This window comes from Oncorhynchus clarkii, chromosome 3 (genome assembly GCF_045791955.1).
Source record: "Oncorhynchus clarkii lewisi isolate Uvic-CL-2024 chromosome 3, UVic_Ocla_1.0, whole genome shotgun sequence".
NCBI classification, from domain to species: domain Eukaryota; kingdom Metazoa; phylum Chordata; class Actinopteri; order Salmoniformes; family Salmonidae; genus Oncorhynchus; species Oncorhynchus clarkii.
In genome coordinates this window covers 4,870,991-4,893,918 of record NC_092149.1, presented here as the reverse complement: position 1 = coordinate 4,893,918, position 22,928 = coordinate 4,870,991, and the positions used below count along the sequence as shown (strand labels likewise).

The 22,928-nt window shown below is 44.5% G+C and overlaps 1 protein-coding gene across 1 annotated transcript in view; it reads right to left on the bottom strand.

Annotated features, from left to right (window-relative positions):
• Nucleotides 1–22,928, bottom strand: part of LOC139405582 (histone-lysine N-methyltransferase SETD2-like) — a 25,968-nt gene extending 3,040 nt beyond the window's left edge. The window contains exons 1-11 of the mRNA XM_071147994.1: nt 22,842–22,928; nt 21,096–21,217; nt 18,287–18,308; nt 13,624–18,077; nt 13,243–13,374; nt 8,524–8,652; nt 7,889–8,012; nt 7,532–7,609; nt 4,519–4,616; nt 3,014–3,164; nt 769–903 (exon numbers count right to left, since the gene is read on the bottom strand). Of these exons, the coding sequence (XP_071004095.1) occupies nt 769–903; nt 3,014–3,164; nt 4,519–4,616; nt 7,532–7,609; nt 7,889–8,012; nt 8,524–8,652; nt 13,243–13,374; nt 13,624–18,077; nt 18,287–18,308; nt 21,096–21,124 (5,352 nt within the window). The 5' untranslated portion in view covers nt 21,125–21,217; nt 22,842–22,928. The remainder of the gene's footprint in view (nt 1–768; nt 904–3,013; nt 3,165–4,518; nt 4,617–7,531; nt 7,610–7,888; nt 8,013–8,523; nt 8,653–13,242; nt 13,375–13,623; nt 18,078–18,286; nt 18,309–21,095; nt 21,218–22,841) is intronic.

Genomic DNA, 22,928 nt, shown 5'->3' with positions numbered 1-22,928 from the left:
TATACATCTATAAGTATAGTGTACTATAAATGACCAGGGCCTATAAATATATACATCTATAAGTATAGTGTACTATAAATGACCAGGGCCTATAAATATATACATCTATAAGTATAGTGTACTATAAATGACAAGGGCCTATAAATATATACATCTATAAGTATAGTGTACTATAAATGACCAGGGCCTATAAATATATACATCTATAAGTATAGTGCACTATAAATGACCAGGGCCTATAAATATATACATCTATAAGTATAGTGCACTATAAATGACCAGGGCCTATAAATATATACATCTATAAGTATAGTGCACTATAAATGACCAGGGCCTATAAATATATACATCTATAAGTATAGTGTACTATAAATGACCAGGGCCTATACATATATACATCTATAAATAGTGCACTATAAATGACCAGGGCCTATAAATATATACATCTATAAGTACTATAAATGACCAGGGCCTATAAATATATACATCTATAAGTATAGTGCACTATAAATGACCAGGGCCTATAAATATATACATCTATAAGTATAGTGTATAAATGACCAGGGCCTATAAATATATACATCTATAAATATAGTGCACTATAAATGACCAGGGCCTATAAATATATACATCTATAAGTATAGTGTACTATAAATGACCAGGGCCTATAAATATATACATCTATAAGTATAGTGTACTATAAATGACCAGGGCCATCCCAGACAGCCAGTGTTCATTGGTGGTGGGGGGGGGGTCAGGTGTGCTTACTTGGATAAGTTTGAGGCAGATGAGTTTCTGCTCCATGGTCTCCACTCTGACCATCAGCCTGCAGAGAGACACCACCTCCTTCTCATCATACAGACCTTCCCCGTTCTCCAGCAGAGCCTCTAGTTCCTCGTCCACCTGGCGACACAGCAGACCAGCATTAACACACTGAGCAGTAACAGACCAGCATTAACACACTGAGCAGTAACAGACCAGCATTAACACACTGACCATTAACAGACCAGCATTAACACTGACCAGTAACAGACCAGCATTAACACACTGAGTAGTAACAGACCAGCATTAACACTGACCAGTAACAGACCAGCATTAACACACTGACGAGTAACAGACCAGCATTAACACACTGACGAGTAACAGACCAGCATTAACACACTGACCAGTAACAGACCAGCATTAACACACTGACCAGTAACAGACCAGCATTAACACACTGAGTAGTAACAGACCAGCAGTAACACTCAGCATCAGCAGTAACAGACCAGCATTAACAGACCAGCATTAACAGACCAGCATTAACAGACCAGCATTAACACACTGACCAGTAACAGACCAGCATTAACACACTGAGCAGTAACAGACCAGCATTAACGCACTGAGCAGTAACAGACCAGCAGTAACACTCAGCATCAGCAGTAACACTCAGCATCAGCAGTAACAGACCAGCATTAACAGACCAGCATTAACAGACCAGCATTAACACACTGAGGAGTAACAGACCAGCAGTAACACACTGAGGAGTAACAGACCAGCAGTAACACACTGAGGAGTAACAGACCAGCAGTAACACACTGAGGAGTAACAGACCAGCATTAACACCCTGAGGAGTAACAGACCAGCATTAACACACTGAGCAGTAACAGAGCATAAGCCACTCTATCAAGTGTTCTCTGGCCTGAATGGTGCCAAATTCTTGACAATAGGACAGCGTAGCAAATTTTTACGATGAGCCACTTGAGCCTCCTATGCCACGGTTTCATTGAACATGAATGGGAGAGTCTCACGCTCAGCAGCAGTTAGTGTAGCTCTATCAAGACCACAGATAATCCATTCAACATACTAAACACAGAACTGACAAAACTACTACTTCTCTGCAAAACTGAGACAAGCAGCTTTCATGGTGATGGGGGGGGGGGGTAAATTTAAGGTCCTTTTGTGTTCAGTAGCAGTGTTATTTATGGAAAGGAGAAGACACTGGAGCTCTCAGAACAATTAGCATAAAGCTAGTACAAGCCTGACCCCTATCTGCCTCTCTGGACCATGTCAGCGCCTCTAATGGCACCATTCCCTATATAGTGCACACTTTTGACCAGAGCCCTGGTTAAAAAGTAGTGCACTAAATAGGGAGCCATTTGGGACGCAGTTCATCCGATCAGAGGTATGAAATAACTACATGCCACTGTAGCTCATCTATTGGCCTGAGTTTAAAGATCAACTCAATGGCACGTCATCAGACTATGTTGAATTCATCTACCAGTTACAAATTGGACTATTATGGGTCAACAGCCACAAAAAAAAATTGTGGAATCCTAACTACCAGGGTGAAAACATAAACCTAGATCGCAGGGGAAGGGAACAGATTGTAGCTTCGGCAGTTGTATTTCAAATGAGTTGAATTCTATATTTACACACTGGGAGGTTGGGATAATACTGTGACAATTATGATTATGCAATTTTAGTGAAATAGCTGTTTGAAAAGGCTGAAATTTCAGCCCAGCTTGGTGGGATAATGGTTTGTCCTCCCGGGTGACACTACACCAGGCGGTAAATTAGTTAACTGACAAATAAGAAAGAGTTCTCCTCTCTACCCAGTCCACTCAAAAAACAAAACAGTCCTAACTACATTCTTGCTGGAGTAATTGCTCTTCGCTAAGAAGCTATTGTTTGTTTTTTTGACCATTTTAATTGAAAACAAATCACAGTAAGGTATTTAATTGTTACCTCAGAAATGATTTGATATTGAGATAAAAACAGGTGCATTGGACCTTTAAATATTCACTATGGTTGATAGTGACATGAACTCCACAACAGGTCATTTCCCCAACACCTTTTCAAGTGATGGCTGTTCAGACACAGTCAGTCCTAGGTTCGCAACATGTTGATCACTTGTTTGTATTGAAGATTCCCCAGATGTCCTACTTATTCCAGGAATCTTCCAAAACAGCATTTATGGAAAACCTGGGACTCTTGGGGGAGTGCCATTACCAAACCTGACCCACACACTCACCGTAGTGAGTGCATTGCTCACGGAGGTGTCCTTCTTGCGAGGGCGCTCTTTCTTCATCTTCCCTGCCGCTGCTCTTACACTGACCCTGTTCTCCCCGCCCAGGAAGCCTCGGCAGCTGGGAGCCCCACAGAAGCACTTCTGGGCCTCTTTCCTGGCGTGTACAGAGGAGAAGGAGTAAAAACACTACACCATAGCTATGTGGTCGGTCAAGAGAGCAACAGGGGCTTAATAATGTATCGTTATGTTTTCAATGACTACAACAGCAGGGTGACGTATTAGAACAGAAAAACATTGATATGTTACAACAGACATTTAAAATCCAAAGAGAGAATCTGCGTCCTAAATGGCATCCTATGGGCCTTGGTCAAAAATAGCTCACTAAAAAGGGAATAGGGTGCCATTTGGGACAAAAGTAGAGAGACACTAACCCATTCCTCTGGAACTGATAATCGAAATGAGAGACACTAACCCATATCTCTGGAACTGGTAATCGAAGGTAGAGAGACACTAACCCATACATCTGGAACTGGTAATCGAAGGGAGAGAGACACTAACCCATATCTCTGGAACTGGTAATCGAAGGTAGAGAGACACTAACCCTTATCTCTGGAACTGGTAATCGAAGGTAGAGAGACACTAACCCATATCTCTGGAACTGGTAATCGAAGGGAGAGAGACACTAACCCATATCTCTGGAACTGGTAATCGAAGGTAGAGAGACACTAACCCATATCTCTGGAACTGGTAATCGAAGGTAGAGAGACACTAACCCATATCTCTGGAACTGGTAATCGAAGGTAGAGAGACACTAACCCTTATCTCTGGAACTGGTAATCGAAGGGAGAGAGACACTAACCCATATCTCTGGAACTGGTAATCGAAGGTAGAGAGACACTAACCCATATCTCTGGAACTGGTAATCGAAGGGAGAGAGACACTAACCCATATCTCTGGAACTGGTAATCGAAGGTAGAGAGACACTAACCCTTATCTCTGGAACTGGTAATCGAAGGTAGAGAGACACTAACCCATATCTCTGGAACTGGTAATCGAAGGGAGAGAGACACTAACCCATATCTCTGGAACTGGTAATCGAAGGTAGAGAGACACTAACCCATATCTCTGGAACTGGTAATCGAAGGTAGAGAGACACTAACCCATATCTCTGGAACTGGTAATCGAAGGTAGAGAGACACTAACCCATACCTCTGTAACTGGTAATCGAAGGGAGAGAGACACTAACCCATACCTCTGGAACTGGTAATCGAAGGGAGAGAGACACACTAACCCATTCCTCTGGAACTGGTAATCGAAGGGAGAGAGACACTAACCCATACCTCTGGAACTGGTAATCGAAGGGAGAGAGACACACTAACCCATACCTCTGGAACTGGTAATCGAAGGGAGAGAGACACTAACCCATACATCTGGAACTGGTAATCGAAGGGAGAGAGAAACTAACCCATATCTCCGGAACTGGTAATCGAAAGGAGAGAGACACTAACCCATATCTCTGGAACTGGTAATCGAAGGTAAGCTCTGTACCAGCTGTGACGGTCTTGGAGGTGAAGAACCCAACTCTCAGCTGGCCGTTCACAGTCCACTGAAATACAGAAACCAAGAAAGAAACATTAGCGAGGTCAGGATAAAACTAAATTGGTTTTGACTTTGCTGATTAATACTTTGTTGAGGGAAAGTGTACTTGTCATGACCGTGATGTGTTGAGGGAAAGTGTACTTGTCATGACCGTGATGTGCTGTTGTCTCACCCAGCCATCTTAAGACGAATGACTAATTGTAAAATCCCTCTGGATAAGAACGTCTGATAAACAACCCAAATGTCAAATGAAAATCACAGCCTGAGATGCAGCTCACTGATAAAGTAGCCTCAGTGCCCGTCTGTGTTAGAATGCAAACTTCTTGTCGCTCATTGTCATGTTTGGCTTGACAACGGCAGCAATGGAACTGGCAAGAGAAGACAGGCACAAGGTACCAGCCTAAAAGTAGAGCGAAGTACAGGCAAATATGGCTCTGAACCAAGACCAAGTCAATGAAATGTATTTACATTTTTAAATGAACTGTCCAGTGAAATTCTTACTTTTAAATACTCATAATCTGTTAACTCGTACGCAAATAAATGTTGTTGACTCGGTCCTATACTTGTATGTGGCCGAAGCATCAATTATAGAGAAATACACCCCACCTCAAACTTATAAATCAAACAGACCTTTTCAAAAATGCTTGCTATTTCCTCATATAGAGGATAAGGTCATGTTATTAGCCGAGGCGGCTAATTGGCTGAGCTGGCCAGTCAGTCATTTACTGTCTAGAAAAATATTCATGACGGTATACGCCCACACCGTCCTGTTGTTGGGGGTAAGCCCACACCGTCCTGTTGTTGGGGGTAAGCCCACACCGTCCTGTTGTTGGGGGTAAGCCCACACCGTCCTGTTGTTGGGGGTAAGCCCACACCGTCCTGTTGTTGGGGGTAAGCCCACACCGTCCTGTTGTTGGGGGTAAGCCCACACCGTCCTGTTGTTGGGGGTAAGCCCACACCGTCCTGTTGTTGGGGGTAAGCCCACACCGTCCTGTTGTTGGGGGTAAGCCCACACCGTCCTGTTGTTGGGGGTAAGCCCACACCGTCCTGTTGTTGGGGGTAAGCCCACACCGTCCTGTTGTTGGGGGTAAGCCCACACCGTCCTGTTGTTGGGGGTAAGCCCACACCGTCCTGTTGTTGGGGGTAAGCCCACACCGTCCTGTTGTTGGGGGTAAGCCCACACCGTCCTGTTGTTGGGGGTAAGCCCACACCGTCCTGTTGTTGGGGGTAAGCCCACACCGTCCTGTTGTTGGGGGTAAGCCCACACCGTCCTGTTGTTGGGGGTAAGCCCACACCGTCCTGTTGTTGGGGGTAAGCCCACACCGTCCTGTTGTTGGGGGTAAGCCCACACCGTCCTGTTGTTGGGGGTAAGCCCACACCGTCCTGTTGTTGGGGGTAAGCCCACACCGTCCTGTTGTTGGGGTAAACCCACCCCGTCCTGTTGTTGGGGGTAAGCCCACACCGTCCTGTTGTTGGGGGTAAGCCCACCCCGTCCTGTTGTTGGGGGTAAGCCCACCCCGTCCTGTTGTTGGGGGTAAGCCCACACCGTCCTGTTGTTGGGGGTAAGCCCACACCGTCCTGTTGTTGGGGGTAAGCCCACCCCGTCCTGTTGTTGGGGGTAAGCCCACCCCGTCCTGTTGTTGGGGGTAAGCCCACCCCGTCCTGTTGTTGGGGGTAAGCCCACCCCGTCCTGTTGTTGGGGGTAAACCCACCCCGTCCTGTTGTTGGGGGTAAACCCACCCCGTCCTGTTGTTGGGGTAAACCCACCCCGTCCTGTTGTTGGGGTAAACCCACCCCGTCCTGTTGTTGGGGTAAACCCACCCCATCCTGTTGTTGGGGTAAACCCACCCCATCCTGTTGTTGGGGTAAACCCACCCCATCCTGTTGTTGGGGTAAACCCACCCCATCCTGTTGTTGGGGTAAACCCACCCCATCCTGTTGTTGGGGTAAACCCACCCCATCCTGTTGTTGGGGTAAACCCACCCCATCCTGTTGTTGGGGTAAACCCACCCCATCCTGTTGTTGGGGTAAACCCACCCCATCCTGTTGTTGGGGTAAACCCACCCCATCCTGTTGTTGGGGTAAACCCACCCCATCCTGTTGTTGGGGTAAACCCACCCCATCCTGTTGTTGGGGTAAACCCACCCCATCCTGTTGTTGGGGTAAACCCACCCCATCCTGTTGTTGGGGTAAACCCACCCCATCCTGTTGTTGGGGTAAACCCACCCCATCCTGTTGTTGGGGTAAACCCACCCCATCCTGTTGTTGGGGTAAACCCACCCCATCCTGTTGTTGGGGTAAACCCACCCCATCCTGTTGTTGGGGGTAAACCCACCCCATCCTGTTGTTGGGGTAAACCCACCCCATCCTGTTGTTGGGGTAAACCCACCCCATCCTGTTGTTGGGGTAAACCCACCCCATCCTGTTGTTGGGGGTAAACCCACCCCATCCTGTTGTTGGGGTAAACCCACCCCATCCTGTTGTTGGGGTAAACCCACCCCATCCTGTTGTTGGGGGTAAACCCACCCCATTCTGTTGTTGGGGTAAACCCACCCCATCCTGTTGTTGGGGTAAACCCACCCCATTAAAAACATATAAAAGCTGCTTTTTAACATAGTTTTTCTTCCCCAAAAATTGTAATTAACTATTTCACTCATATTATAACAAATTATACATGCTATTTCATAGAAATCTGGAAACACTGGACAGATACCAGGTAGCCTAGTTGTTAGCGCATTGGGCCAGTAACCGAAAGGTTGCTAGATCGAATCCCCGAGCTGACAAAGTAAAAAAATCTGTCGTTCTGCCCCTGAACAAGGCAGTTAACCCCCTGTTCCTCATTGTAAATAAGAATATGTTCCTAACTGACTTGCCTAGTTAAATAAAATAAAACATACCGAAAGGGGCTCCTGGGCTACATACCTTCTGGGTCTCACAATTGGGCTCACAGCTGTGGTTCATGAAGCGAGAGCAGTTCCCCTTCAGTGTGGCATCTATGATCTGAGAAGACACAGAGGAAAGGAGTTTCAGGTAACCTTCCACATTACCTGTCAGTTGTAAACAATACAGCACTTGGTGCATCCCAAAATGGCACCCTATATAGCCACTACTTTGGACCAGAGCCAAATCAGGGTGTCATTTGGGATGCACACCTAAAACTTGTTGGGGTCTGGTAGTGCACTTTATAGGGAATAGGGAGCCATGTTGGACGCAGCCTACACTTGTTCCTGTTTCAGGGGTTCAGTGGACGACATGTCAACAACGTTCCAGTGGTCTCACCTCGTTATTCTTCAAGGCCATGAAATAGTAGTGGATGTTCTTCATGCTAGCGTATTTTTTCACCCGTGTCTTGAACTCCTTATGGTCCAACACCTCTCCGCAGTACTCCAGCACAAAAGTGTTTCTGAAATGTGATTAAAATGGTCGGGGGGGGGGGGGGGGGTGAGCACGACTCCTTTGTGTACAGCTTTTAGTACAATGACCAGGGCTCCATCTCATTATGTCTGTTCATCCTATCGCCACACCTCCTTCTCAACCGTATTGGAGAAGGTCCAAGGGGTTTCTCTCAGACCAGAGGAACTCTGTGTTGAGGAGGCGAGGAGATAGGATGCGAGGAATCAAAGGTTAAGCTCTATTGAGAACGAGCCCTGGGTGCTAGTTATAACATTATTATGAATCAAGGAGTACAGGGCTCCTGAGTGGCGCAGCGGTCTAATGCACTGTATCTCGGTGCAAGAGATGTAACTACAGTCCCTGGTTCGAATCCAGGCTGTATCACATTGGGCAGCGCACAATTGGCCCAGTGTCGTCCAGGTTTGGCAGGTGTAGACTGTCATTGTAAATAAGAATTTGTTCTTAACTGACTAGCCTAGTTAAATAAAAGGTTACATTTAAAAATAAGATAAGAGCCTTACGGTATCAGGTCCCTGGCCGCCCTCAGTCCCCAGCCCTTATCTTCAGTCAGGATGACCTCAAAGTCTGCATGCTGTTTCATCTGGAAGCGGCGGTTGGAGCAGTAGCCTTCATTCAGGCAGCGTGACGAGCTGCAAAAGACATTACATGTGTTTTCATTTTGGCCATTTAGCAGACGCTCTTCTACAGAGAGAGACTTACAGTCCGTGCATTCGACTGCATTTGATAAGACATATCAGTCATTGCAAATCTTCCTATGTTTGAAGATGTACTGGTAAAGGACCAGTGATGTAAAACTATCGTGCATTCGGGAAGTATTCAGACCCCTTGACTTTTTCTACATTGTTACATTACAGCCATATTCTAAAATGGATTGAATGTATTTCTCCCCTCATCCGTCTACACACAATACCCCATAATGACAAAACAAAAAACAGGTACAAATATTTTTACAATTTTATTAAAAATAAACTTGAATATCACAAAAGTAAATCAGATCCTTTAACCTCTTGCGACGAGCAAACCCGTATCTGGGAGCGTAATCATAGCCTCAAACGCATTAGCATAACGCAACTTTTCCTATTCATGAAAATCGCAAATGAAATGAAATAAATATATTCAAACACAAGCTTAGCCTTTTGTTAACAACACTGTCATCTCAGATCTTCAAAATATGCGTTACAGCCAACGCTAGACAAGCATTTGTGTAAGTTTATCATGGCATAATGCTATGCTAGGCTCTGCTGGCAGCAGGCAACATTTTCACGAAAATAAGAAAAGCAACCAAATTAAATCATTTACCTTTGAAAAACTTCAGATGCTTTCACTCAGGAGACTCCCAGTTAGATAGCAAATGTTCCTTTTTTCCCAAAATAATATTTTTGTAGGCGAAATAGCTCCCGTTTCTTCATCATGCTTGGCTGAGAAATCGACCGAAAAGTAGTACTTTGTTGAAGCAGCTTTGGCAGCGATTACAGCCTTGAGTCTTCTTGGGTTTGACGCTACAAGCTTGGCACACCTGTATTTTGGGAGTTTCTCCCATTCTTCTCTGCAGATCCTCTCAAGCTCTGTCAGGTTGGGCGGGGAAGGTTGCTGGACAGGGAGCGTTGCTGCACAGCTATTTTTCAGGTCTCTCCAGAGATGTTCGATCGGGTTCAGGTTCGGGGTCTGGCTGGGACACTCAAGGACATTCAGAGACTTGTCCCGAAGGCACTCCTGCGTTGTCTTGGCTGTGTGCTCAGGGTCGTTGTCTTTTTGGAAGTTGAGCCGTCACCCCAGTTGGAGGTCCCGAGAAGGTTTTCATCAAGGATCTTCGTACTTTGCTCCGTTCATCTTACCCTTGATCCTGACTAGTCTCCCAGTCCCTGCCGCTGAAAACATCCCCACAACATGATGCTGCCACCTCCAGATGTGACGCTTGGCATTCAGACCAAAGCGTTCAATCTTGGTTTCATCAGACCAGAGAATCTTATTTCTCATGGTTTGAGAGTCCTTTAGGTGCCTTTTGGCAAACTCCAAGCGGCCTGTCGTGTGCCTTTTACTGAGGAGTGGCTTCCGTCTGGCCAGTCTGCCATAAAGGCCTGATTGATGGAGTGCTGCAGAGATGGTTGTCCTTCTGGAAGGTTCTCCCATCTCCACAGAGGAACTCTGGAGCTCTGTCAGAGTGACCGTCGGGTTCTTGGTCACCTCCCTGGCCAAGACCCTTCTCACCCAATTGCTCAGTTTGGCCAGGCGGTCAGCTCTAGGAAGAGTCTTGGTAGTTCTAAACTTCTTCCATTTAAGAATGACGAAGGCCACTGTGTTCTTGGGGACCTTCAATGCTGCAGACATTTTTTGGTACCCTTCCCCAGATCTGTGCTTCAACACAATGCTGTCTCGGAGCTCTACGGGGAATTCCTTCGACCTCATGGCTTGGTTTTTGCTCTGACATGCACTGTCAACTGTGTGACCTTATACCGGGCGGTAGGTAGCCTAGTGGTTAGAGCGTTGTACTAGTAACCGAAAGGTTGCAAGATCGAATCCCCGAGCTGACAAGGTAAAAATCTGTCGTTCTGCCCCTGAACAAGGCAGTTAACCCACTGTTCCTAGGCCGTCATTGAAAATAATAATTTGTTCTTAACCGACTTGCCTAGTTAAATAAGGTTAAAAAAAATAAGAAATAGACAGGCAAGTTCCTTTCCAAAGCATGTCCAATCAATTGAATTTACCACAGGTGGACTTGTTTTCCATGAAAACATAGATGAAATGAGTTGCAAAATGAATAGGAAACAGTCAAGATGTTGACACGGTTATAAATAATGATTTTTTATTTAAATAATTGGGTCCTTCAAACTTTGCGTCATCAAAGAATCCTCAATTTGTAGCAACTACAGCCTTCCAGACCTTTGGCATTCTAGTAATCTGAAGTGATTTCTCCCCATGCTTCCTGAAGCACCTCCCAGAAGTTGGAGTGGCTTGATACGGTCAAGCTGCTCCCAACAACAGCTCAATAGGGTTGAGATCCGCTGACTGTGCTGGCCACTCCATTATAGACAGGATACCAGCTGACTGCTTCTTCCCTAAACAGTTCTTGCAGTTCGGAGCTGTGCGTTGGGTCATTGTCCTGTTGTAGGAGGAAATTGTCTCCAATCAATTAAGCACCGTCCACAGGGTATGGCATGGCGTTGTAAAATGGAGCGATAGCCTTCCTTCGACAAGATCCCTTTTACCCTGTACAAATCTCCCACTTTACCACCACCAAAGCACCCCCAGACCATCTCCTTTTACCCTGTACAAATCCCCCACTTTACCACCACCAAAGCACCCCCAGACCATCTCCTTTTACCCTGTACAAATCTCCCACTTTACCAACACCAACGCACCCCCAGACCATCTCCTTTTACCCTGTACAAATCTCCCACTTTACCAACACCAACGCACCCCCAGACCATCACATTGCCTCCACCATGCTTGACAGATGGCGTCAAGCACTCCTCTAGCATTTTTTCTGGGTCTCGTGAATGTTCTTCTTTGTGATCCAAACACCTCAAACTTAGATTTGTCTGTCCATAACACATTTTTCCAATCTTCCTCTGTCCAGTGTCTGTTCTTTGCCCATCTTAATCTTTTATTTTTATTGGCCAGTCTGAGATATGGCTTTTTCTTTGCAACTCTGCCTAGAAGGCCAGCATACCGGAGTCGCCTCTTCACTGTTGACGTTGAGACTGGTGTTTTGCGGGTATTATTTAATGAAGCTGCCAGTTGAGGACTTGTGAGGCGCCTGTTTCTCAAACTACACACTCTAATGTACTTGTCCTCTTACTCAGTTGTGCACTCCCACTCCTCTTTCTATTCTGGTTAGAGCCAGTTTGCGCTATTCTGTGAAGGGAGTTGTACAGTTTTTTCTTGGCAATTTCTCGCATGGAATAGCCTTCATTTCTCAGAACAAGAATAGACTGACGAGTTTCAGAAGAAAGATCTTTGTTTCTGGCCATTTTGAGCCTGTAATCGAACCCACAAATGCTGATGATCCAGATACTTAACTAGTTTTAAAAAGATGGCCAGTTGTATTGCTTCTTTAAATCAGCACAAGTTTTCAGCTGTGCTAACATAATTGCAAAAGGGTTTTCTAATGATCAATTAGCCTTTTAAAATGATAAACTTGGATTAGCTAACACAACATGCCATTGGAACACAGAAGTGAATGGTTGCTGATAATGGGCCTCTGTACACCTATGTAGATATTCCATTTATTTTTTAAACTGCCGTTTCCAGCTACAATAGTCATTTACAACATTAACAATGCCTACACTGTATTTCTGATCAATTTGATGTTATTTTAATGGACAAAAAATGAACAGTAGTTCATGTTCTGAATGGTAGTGTACAGTTTTTATTTTTTTAAATACATTTGCACACCAACAATTTTTTTAATAAAGTTGACTGTGTCATTATGGGGTATTGGGTGTAGATTGATGAGGACATTGTTTTATTTAACCCATGTATTAGTTACAGTTGTCTCCTATCACGGCCATTAAACTCTGGAACTATTTAAAGTCACCATTGGCCTCATGGTGAAATCCCTGAGCGGTTTCCTTCCTCTCTGGCAACTGTTAGAAAGGATGCCTGCATCTTCATAGTGACTGGGTGTATTGATACACCATACAACATGTCATAAATAACTTCCTGTTCAAAGGGATATTCCATGTCTGTTCTTATGTATTTATTTGTAACCTTCTACCAAGAGGTGCTCTTCTTTGCAAGGCATTGGAAAACCTCCCTGGACTTTGTGGTTGAATAGGTGTTTGAAATTCACTGCTCGACCGAGGGATCTTACAGATAATTCTGTGTGTGGGGGTACAGAGGAGGTAGTAATTCAAAAACTCATGTTAAAACACTATCATTACGCACAGAGTGAGTCCATGCAATTTATTATGTGACTTGTTAAGCATATTTTTACTCCTGAAGTTATTTTGCCTTGCCAAAACAAAGTGGTTGAATACGTGTCGAGTCAAAACATTTCAGCTTTTCATTTATTATTCATTTGTAAACATTTTGAAAAACTTAATTCCACTTTGATATTCTGGGGTATTGTGTGTAGGCCAGTGACACAACATCTAAATACATTTTAAAACACAACAAAACGTGGACAAAGTCAAGGGGTGTGAATACTTTCTGAAGACACTATTTGATCTGCTTTACAGTTTGGTATTACCAGGGTGACGCAAAGGAGAACAACTCACCACTCGATCATCAGCAGACGGTTAAGGCAGTCCTCCCCACAAGCCATCATTCCACGAGACCTCTCCTCCCTCGAGAGCATAGAGCACTCACACTGCATTCGCTTGATGTCTCGGTGAGACTTGTTCTTCTTCCTGTACAGATCAACAGAAATCCCTCACTTTCTCTACAGTCAGATTTATTTCACCTTTATTTAACCAGGTGGGCAAGTTGAGAACAAGTTCTCATTTACAACTGCGACCTGGCCAGATACTTATGCTGAAGTCATATGATGATAAATCGCTTTTAAATTATGTACAACTAATTTATAAAATAAAACATAGTTTCAATGACTTTGCATGACAACTACTGAAAAAAAAAACTATAATGGAACAAAATCTCACCGTTCAGTCAGATACAGGTTTTCCTCAATCAGGTCAAAGTATGGTGGCATCTTCTTAGACCGTGCCATCTCCCTCCAGTTGCTGGCGTCCCGGAAGTCCCTCAGACTGAGCAAAGGGCGTTGCACCTCAGCCTGACCTGGAATCTCCCTGGATTCCTTGGAGACCTTGGGGAGCTCCCTCTCTGCCAGTCGCTCCCTTTTGCTAGCCAGCACAGGTTCTGCCTCGCTGTCCGAATCAGACTCCATTTCTGGACGCCTTTTCTTAGGAGGACCCCTGCCTCTGTGGGGCCTTGAGTTGTCCTTGTCTCTGGGGGGTTCAACTATGGAAATATTCTCTGGAGTGGCGTTGACAGAGCCTCTACAGTTGCTGCTTATTTCATGGGCTTGTAGGAAGGCTAGCGAGCCTGGAAGCTTGGGACCATTGCATTCAACATCTAGTCTACTAAGGCCTGCTGGTTTCCCTTCACTGTCCTCATCACAGTCATTAGTCAAGGAGTCAGGATGGACTTGACCAACAGGCTCCTGATAATGTGTTGCAGGCACATGGAGGTAGACCGGTCTGCAGGTGGGTTGAGTCGTAGTTGGTAGTTGGGTCCAGTAGGCCCCATTGTTTGTCCTGTACACCTGCCCCAAAGAAGAGTTCCCTGACTGTTGTGTGTTAGGATGCTGTTGGGATGCCCCATAGCTGCTGTCAGGCTGCTGGTACGTACTGCTGGGCTGCTCCGACTGTGTGAAGTCCCAGCCCAGACTGCTGTTGAAGTCATCAGAGCTGGCAAAGTCTCCATGTTGGTAACGGGAAAGCATCCTGCCACCCCTGCCACTTCCATAATGCTGTGGATGCCCTGTGTCAGACTGCCTGAAGGAGTTCTCAAGGCTGTGGGCAGCAATCTGGCTCACCGTTGCATCACCAATCTTTGGTCTCTCACGCGCATTGCTATAAGGATCCTTAGAAGGCTGGGCATCGGTGGCGTTGGAGCCCTCGAGCTGGCTGGTGCTATCGACCATGTTGCTCTGTGATTGGTATACCATGATGTCATGTGCAGAGAGACTTCCATCAACACAAGTATTACTGGCCTGCCTAGTGCTCTCACACATGGCGGGAAAGCCTCTATGTCTCTGCTGAGGGCTTACTCTGCTTGGGATCTCATTCCTGTCCAGATCACCCTCTTGGCCACTGGCCCTGTTAGCGTGTTGTTGACGTCCTGGGCTAGTGTTTGGAGTGCAGGGAGACGCAGGCTTGTCTGTTGTGTCCGAGTGAGTCAGGGTGGAATTCTTTGGTACAACCACCACAGAGTGCATCCGTTTCACGGCAACACCGCAGTCTGAGTCCGACTCTGAATCGTCAGTGTCACTGTCCTCGCTTTGGCCTACAGCGTCCTGGCTCGACACTAGTGTTGTCAGCGGTTTGCTCTTGTGAGGGCCATCTTTAGGTTTCTCTTCATTACCATCGTCATTCCTACACTGCTCCCTTCTAGCTCGGTCTACATGTGAGGTATTATTTAAAAGTGAGGGCTCTCCATCCATTTGGCTGACGTGGGGTTTGATGTCTAAATGGTCACTGCTGGTTTCACAGGTGCCTGGTTGTGCGGTTGGATTTGCGGACTCTGATTGGTCGTTCCCAAAAGTTATTGGTGCCGAGCTGTGTTCTTGTGTGATAATCATTTCTTGCTTAATCATCTTGGAATGCAACTCAGCTTCCCATTTCAGTTGACCCTTCAGAGACGGATCTTCCTGGCTGACGTCTTGAGAGAACTCAATTCTCTTGACGGAGATGACCTTTTTCACAGCAGGTTTGCTTTCTTGGGAAGGCAATTTCTGAGGATTATCACTGTCTGAGGTGTCTTGTCCAACAATATCCCAACGTGATTGTTTTGTTTTCCCTCTGTTTTTCCTTAAACTAGAGTTCTGTTGTTCAGTCTGGTTGGAAAACTGAGGTTCAGGACTAGAGGGTTCAGATTTGAGAGGGACGTTTTTGCAAGACTGCATGTTGATATTCACATTTCTACTAGAACACATAGTATTTTCTGGTTTAGTGTTCTGCTTAGGGTGGTCTCTGATAGATACATCTACTGTAGATGGTAATGACTTTGACCCAACTGAATCTTGAAAAACAGTCTTATCCTGGCTGGGTATTACTCTGTCATTACTGCAGGAAAAGCTAGAGTTGGTTACATCAACCCACTTCTCAGTGGATTCTATTTGGGGGTCTACACGCTGTGCATCTTTCGTTTGTTCAGAGCAAAGGCTTTTATTAACATTGTCAATGTCCCCTAAGGCAAATTTTTCACATAATTGGTCTCCACTAGAGTTGTTCGGTGAAGTTGCTGCCGAGTCATTCTGAACCTCAATGCAATGATGGATCTTCTCATTAACTAGATCCAACGCTGGTTCTTGCAATCTGTCAGTTGGATCACAATTTGACGGTAACGACAGAGTTGGTTTTTGTAAGCCTTTATCTTGGGATGTGATGTCATTCATGTTGCCAGCATCCTCCCTTTGGCAAGTATCTACTAGATGGGAATCTGCTCCTGCTTTGTCATTTTTGCTCTGAGGGTGAGCATCAGAAGGGGTTTGTACCTTATTGGGACTGTGAAATGTGTCCTTTGATTGTCTATTAGTTTTCACTGATGACATGGTGGCAGACATTTGCTTAGAGTCTGATTTACTGGTGGAAGATGTCCATGCCCCTTCAGAGCCAGAAGAGCGGTCAGAGCCCTGTGACTGAGACTTCCCTTTGTGAGCTACCTCAGATTCACTATAGCTACTTTTCTGGAGACGTTTGTCTGATGTTTGAGAGAGGGCATGTGGACTGGAACGAGTGGATCGAACACCGATGTCCGGCTTGTAGTGGGTGTTGGATTTCCTGTGATTAGGTTCTACATCAGTAGAGCACTTTTGGAGGGAACTGGAGTCAACAGTTCTCTTTGAGGCCCTCTCAGACTTAGCAGATTGTGTTATTTTATCTATCTCTGAATCTCGTTCAGATTTCGAGTCTCGCTCAGATTTCGAGTGAGATAAGTATGACTTTGAATCTCTCTGCAAGCTAGAATGGGTGGATGACCTGCTGGAATCACTTGTTCTAGTCCGAGTTCTTCTGTGGTCATCTTCAGAGTCAGAGCTGTCGCCGCGGACTCTGCTGCTATCGGTCCGAGAGCGAGAGCTGCCTCTCCTCTCTCTGTACGGAGAACTTCTGTGACCCCCTGACCTCCGCTCAGAGTCGTAATACGACCGATCAGACCGTGATCCTGACCCTCTCTCGCTTCTAGATCTCTCAGATCTGGAGCGTGTCTCAGATCTGGAACTCGTCCGGGGACCTCTTGATCTGGACCTCGACCGACTCTTAGTCCTTCTGCGGCCTTTGTCAGAGCGGGATGACCGCGAGGGTGTGTGCTTTGATTCTCGGTCAGAGGTTGACCTTAATTCTCGGTCAGAGGTTGACCTTAATTCTCGGTCAGAGGTTGACCTTAATTCTCGGTCAGAGGTTGACCTTAATTCTCGGTCAGATTTTGAGTAACTAGAGGTTCTTTCGTCCTTCTCAGAACGTGAATGGTTAGAACTTTTTTCTGTTTCCTCTAATTTGGAGCGAGAAGAGGACATATGTTTTGTATCGTTACTTCTACTCTCCAACTTTGCTGTGGCCTTGGGTTCACCTGACTTGTAGCTAGAAGACGTCTGCACTGAATCAGCATCAGATTCTGAGCCAGGGAGTGTGCTGTCCGACCGGGAACGGATTTGTATGTTTTCTGAGGTGTCTTGCTGCTCTGTTATACTGGAAGTGTTTACATCCACTTTCCCTTTGTGGGAGGAGTCAGTGGGTTCCTTGAGACTGAGGTCCAGCTTCACATCAGATACACGAGTTAGAGCATTCTCAGAGGGGCCGTCATTGTCCATGTTCTGAAGATTGTTCTGAGACTGGGGCGTTCGTGTCGGGGTGACAGTTTCAATTTTACCTGAAGATTCCGTTAAAACCTGTTGCTCGGAAGGGGGTGGATCCTGTAAGACAACACTGGTTATGGGACTCTCTTCAATAACAGATGCACTGAGGATCTGTTTCTTGAAGTGCATCTTTCCCAAGTCCACTTTAGGTTTGGGGACGGAGGAGACTGCCGTCTGAGGTGCAAGGATCTCTGCTACTGGTGTGGGCACCAACAATGGTGGCTGCATTTGCTCATTTTTGCTTTCCGTATGCTGCCCTGCTCTGTCCTGAGGGAGGGAGGTTGTAGGTGACAGGACAGAGGGGAGTTCAGCAAGAGATTTTTCCTGACTGGGAGGGGCAAGGAATAAGTTCTGCAGCGGTTTCTTTGTCAGAGAGAAGCTGAAAGACACTTTCTGGCGACCCTGATCGTCCAGGTTCACCTTCCTCTTGGTTCCTTTAGGCAGGAGATGGCTGGACAACATCACTCGAGGCGAGAGGCCTTTGAGTAAAGCTGCCTTGGTGAGACCCTCAACCTTGACCTGTACAGTGAACAAAATAAGTAGATGTTACCATGGCTAATAATTCGAGGAGAAACTATTACAGTAAACCAAATCATATGACCGATCATTCGGTTTCCCCGAAAGGTGATTTCTACGTTATTGAAATGGTCAAGCTCAAAAAGATCCACAACACCAGCTGTTTGTCCAATAGAAAACAGATGAACAAAGACGTTTAATAATAGACTTACCGAGGTATCTCCTCCCTCTTCCCTGAGGTAGCATTAGGAGTGCATGGGGGGGGAACAAAAAACAAATCAATGTAAACTATTCATAGACTTATATTGCAACATCTGACAATCCCTTCAACGCTTTAGCAATCACACAAAATGTATTATGAAATGTAATGTAAATCCATGTCCAATGAGGCAACGGTAAAACATACACAGAACAAAAACAATTTCATGCAAAGATGTAGACCCACACGGCCGCTTGAGGAATAGCCTGGCGGTTGGTGAAACATGTTTAACGCAGGGGGTCTCATCGTAGAAACTACATGTCATCGTAGTGTAAAAAAAAAAAAAAAAAAAAAAAGGCCTAATTCACATTTATGACAAAGTAATCAACTCTTTTGTTCTACTAGGAGGACTCAATATTGTCGTGGTTTTCTTTACGGTACAATAAGCTGCTAGGCAACAAACTGGGTAACGTATTCCTTTAGGACTTGATGTTCTCGTTTTCCTCTGTGACCTTCAAAAGTCAGACCTTTCTAAAATTACCGTTACCAACATGGGAGGAGCCTTTTCATGTCCACTTTAGTGTCAGTTCCTGTTATTTTAACAAATGATAAAACAGGATTGTGGTTTCATTCATTTGAATTTAGGCTACACCAATCACATCCTCCTGAAATAGACCTATCTGCAATACACCATTATAAACATATTGAATTAGCTATATTTACAAATAGAAAAAAATATTTTTAGAGTCGGGTTTGAATAGTTTTTTTTTTTTTAAACATTGAGGTAGACAATGTGTAAGGGTGGAAGAATGTTACTTGAGAAATAAGCTATCTGACAAAAATAGTGCTGAGCCATGAATCAAAATGTCACTTGTTTTGTTATTAAACAACTAATTGACTGATGTCAGTTCAATTACTTGAATACAATGTTGTTTTTTTTGTGAGCCAAATGCGCCGTTTCTCAAGAGAAATCAAAATCATTCACGAGAGAAATCAAGTCAAGAACTATGTGGGACGCTGGGTGAAGGGAGTTGTAGTTTTCATTAAGGAAATATTCAACCTAGTTAATAAGCGCAGAAACGTGGTAATTAACTACAATGACCATAATCTATTGTGGCTGTTCTTTCTGGCTCAGACAGTGACACTTATGCCTGCTACTTTAGGTCAGATATACAGACTGCATGAGAGAGGAATGTACACAACGACTAGGGATAGAGACAGTTTGTGAAAGTTTGCCTTATCTACTTTGAAGAACTAGTAGAAGGATTGTCAGAAAGCTTTGCAGCATACTTAGGCAGGTTAGCTAAATAAGATGACTAAAGACAGTACAGTATGGGGAGCACAGAGATAACGTTAGATGGCCTGGCTGGCTGCTACTACCTGAGCAGAGCTGAGCTGATGACTGAGGAATGAAAATAATAAAATAAAAACTAAGTAATATACACAACTGAGATATTATTTCATAGCAATTTCATGTTTTTCCTTCTGATGTCTACCCAATGTGGACCTGACAGAGACAATGGAAAATGGTCAATGCTTTGGCAATTTAATATTCACTATTTCCATTACAAAGGAATTTTGATTAAAAATATAAATAAATATATATAAAAAAATGTAATAATTGAAAGGACCTCAAAAAAGCACAAGGCACTCAGGACAAAGACAAAAGCAATCTTAACACATCAAGTGAACCCTGTCATCGTCTCTCAAGGACAAAGGATAAAGAGTCATGGAATCTTTGCACTCAGGTTGTGTACCTTTTGTCTGTTAATATTCTGTGAGGTTGACTGCTGCCATGGTGACCAAGACTTCTGAGTCCACACCAGGTTGGTTGAGCAAACAAACTCGGCAGACAGAGGCTGAAGCTTGAGCACACACTAACATCTATAGGACAGGGGCACTTGACATACTAGCCGATATCTGATGTAACCTCCCATTGTATGCAGAGAGTAACCCCTGGGAAGAGGGGTGCCGAAAAGTCGGATCTGCAGCCACTTTAAAAAAAAATGTTATTATCTAGCTAGCCCTTTTACAAGCTAGGTTGATAGAACACATTCTCCTGGTGAGTATCGTCGTTTTTATTAGGGTCCAATTACGACTGCTTTGACCTTGCTCACATTGAGTAATGAAATTCAGCAACTCTCCTCAAATTAGAAAGTTATGATGGGCACAAAGCACTGACAGAATGTGGTCAAAGTATACAGTAAACAACTACATCAACCTACACAAGGCAGGTGCTTTTCAAACAGACGCCTTTCCCTAAAGCAGCACTGATAGTCTTTAGAACTGGAGCACTGGGATGAGATCAACATTCCAGAATTCAACACACCATGAATGATGTCATGGCTATTCATTGGATACACCAATGGACCAAATGACCAATAGGAGGGGAGGTGGGTGTCTTTTTAGATCCAAATGAAGTTGTTTAGGGGTGTAGTCTACTTTGCATGCATACATACATTCCAATGCCCACCATTGAGGGTGACAATCTCCAGGGCCAGTGTTTCCCAACACCAGTCCTTGATTACCCACAACAGCACACATTTTGGTTGTAGCCCCTGACAAACGCACCTAATTCAACTCAATGAGGGCTTGATGATTAGTTGAATCGGGTGTGTCTGTCCGGAGCTACAACAAACATGTGTACAGTTGGCAGTACTCAAGGACTGGAGTTGAGAAACACTGTCCTAGGCTCTAGTGTCACTTCAGTTAGCTAGCAAAGGGCATTGATTACAGGCAGTCTATAGTGCCACTCTGACACTCCGTCAAAAGGGAAAAAAAAGATCCCTGTGTGTGTGTGTGTGTGTGTGTGTTGGTAGTACCTGATCTCTGAGTTCACCAGAGCATCCATTACACAGTGGTTCTGGCGTTTGTAGCCCAGTAGAAGCTGCTGGCCAAGAATAAACCAGTTCAGAGCAGTGAGCTCTCCAACGTGACGTCACACCTAACAAAATATTAAAACAAATACATTGGGTTACACACCAACAATAAACGTACAATACGCAGTCTCAAAATGATTTAAGCTGATCCTCCGACTCAAATCGGGTAGACAATTTGGGGGTTGAGAGCTGCTACCATCTCTGTTATCTTTAAAAACATAGGTTCAAATCAAAGAACATCTGGATGCATTTGTTTACCTTATGACCACCACATGTTCAACACTGGAGGTTGCTTGTAAACAAAGCTTTGACGAGAAAATGTGCAAACTGTTTTCTGTGCAAATGAACACATCAGTTTAAACGTTGAACACAAACTACAGCCAGTAGCTAATGCCTATGAATAAACTGTGTCTATGTCATCTCTGCAGATTATTATTTTCTGCCTGAAGGGCCCAGCGGCATGCCACAACACTTACAACAGGAGTAATATAGAAGAATGGTTCCTATGCCAAATGTAGATGTATAAATTATGTCTAAATCTACCAAATGTTTACATGGTGGTTCTAGCTACAATTCTGTATGACATAGACCCGTTTCCTCTGACCCGTTGGTCAGAAACGACATGTCTGTTTAACGGTAATATCTGTCCTTTCAATTTGGCAGAAAGAGGAAGCCATTGCTCGCATTGACATTCATAGTAGTCAGTGGATTGAAAGCAAGTGATAGAGGAGCCGAGTAGCTGTCTTGCGATATAACAACACAGTAGAGAAAATAACACAATTCAAAAACATTACACAGAAATGTTTTGACGCTTCCACTAAATCACATATAGCAAGGTTATCTAGGCTGGCTAGCTACACCAACAGCGAGAAGACAAGGCGACATGACAATCTTCTCATCGCACAGCTTGCAAATGTGGGGTAACCGATTAGTTTAATATGTAACGTTACACATGTGAGATCAACAACAGAGCCAAGGGCCTATTCTGTGAACTGATTTAACGTTAAATACATACACAAAAATGCATACACTTTGCATGGAGTTTCGATAAATCTACTCCATAAGACCGGGTCTAACGTTTTACAACGAGGAGTCGAGGCCTGCAAATGAGGCCTGTTGTGGTGGGAGGGGGGGTGACCGAATTGGCTAACGTTAGCTAACTAAATATCCAAGTTAGCACAACCTAGTTAATAACTGAGTAATGTTTGTGTTGTAAACTTAAAACTGTCTGTTGCCAAAAGTAAGGTGCACAACATCTAGCTAACTAGCTAGCTTGCAACCAATGCATCGTCCATTATTAAATACATCCAGCAACGTTAGCCACCAATGTTGCCAGCTAACTAACTATACTAGGTTGTGTGAAAGATCTGGTGGTGTTAACTAAATTGAAGGCTAGCTGCCGGTGTACATAGGAGGGTTGAGATCATGTCGCATTCACTAAATACAACATGCCACTTTACCATAGTTAGCTATGTTTCGTGAAACACAAAGGTAACTCCAACACTAGTTTGTGTAGGAAACTAGACTGGAAAGCTAACTAGCGTAGCGTGCATGGAAACGGCTAAGCTAACGGTAGCTAGCTAGCGTGTAACTAAATAACACTTTGGAAGTTGTGTGTATTATGGCAAGCCCAATAAATCATCAACAACAACAAAAAAAATACCGAAAATAAGCCAGCCAAATACTCACTCTTTCGGGTGCTCTGGGTCATAAAGGTCCCCCATCTTCTAACATTAACCTCACGCCGATAACAAACAGCTCCCGTCTTGGCTGAAA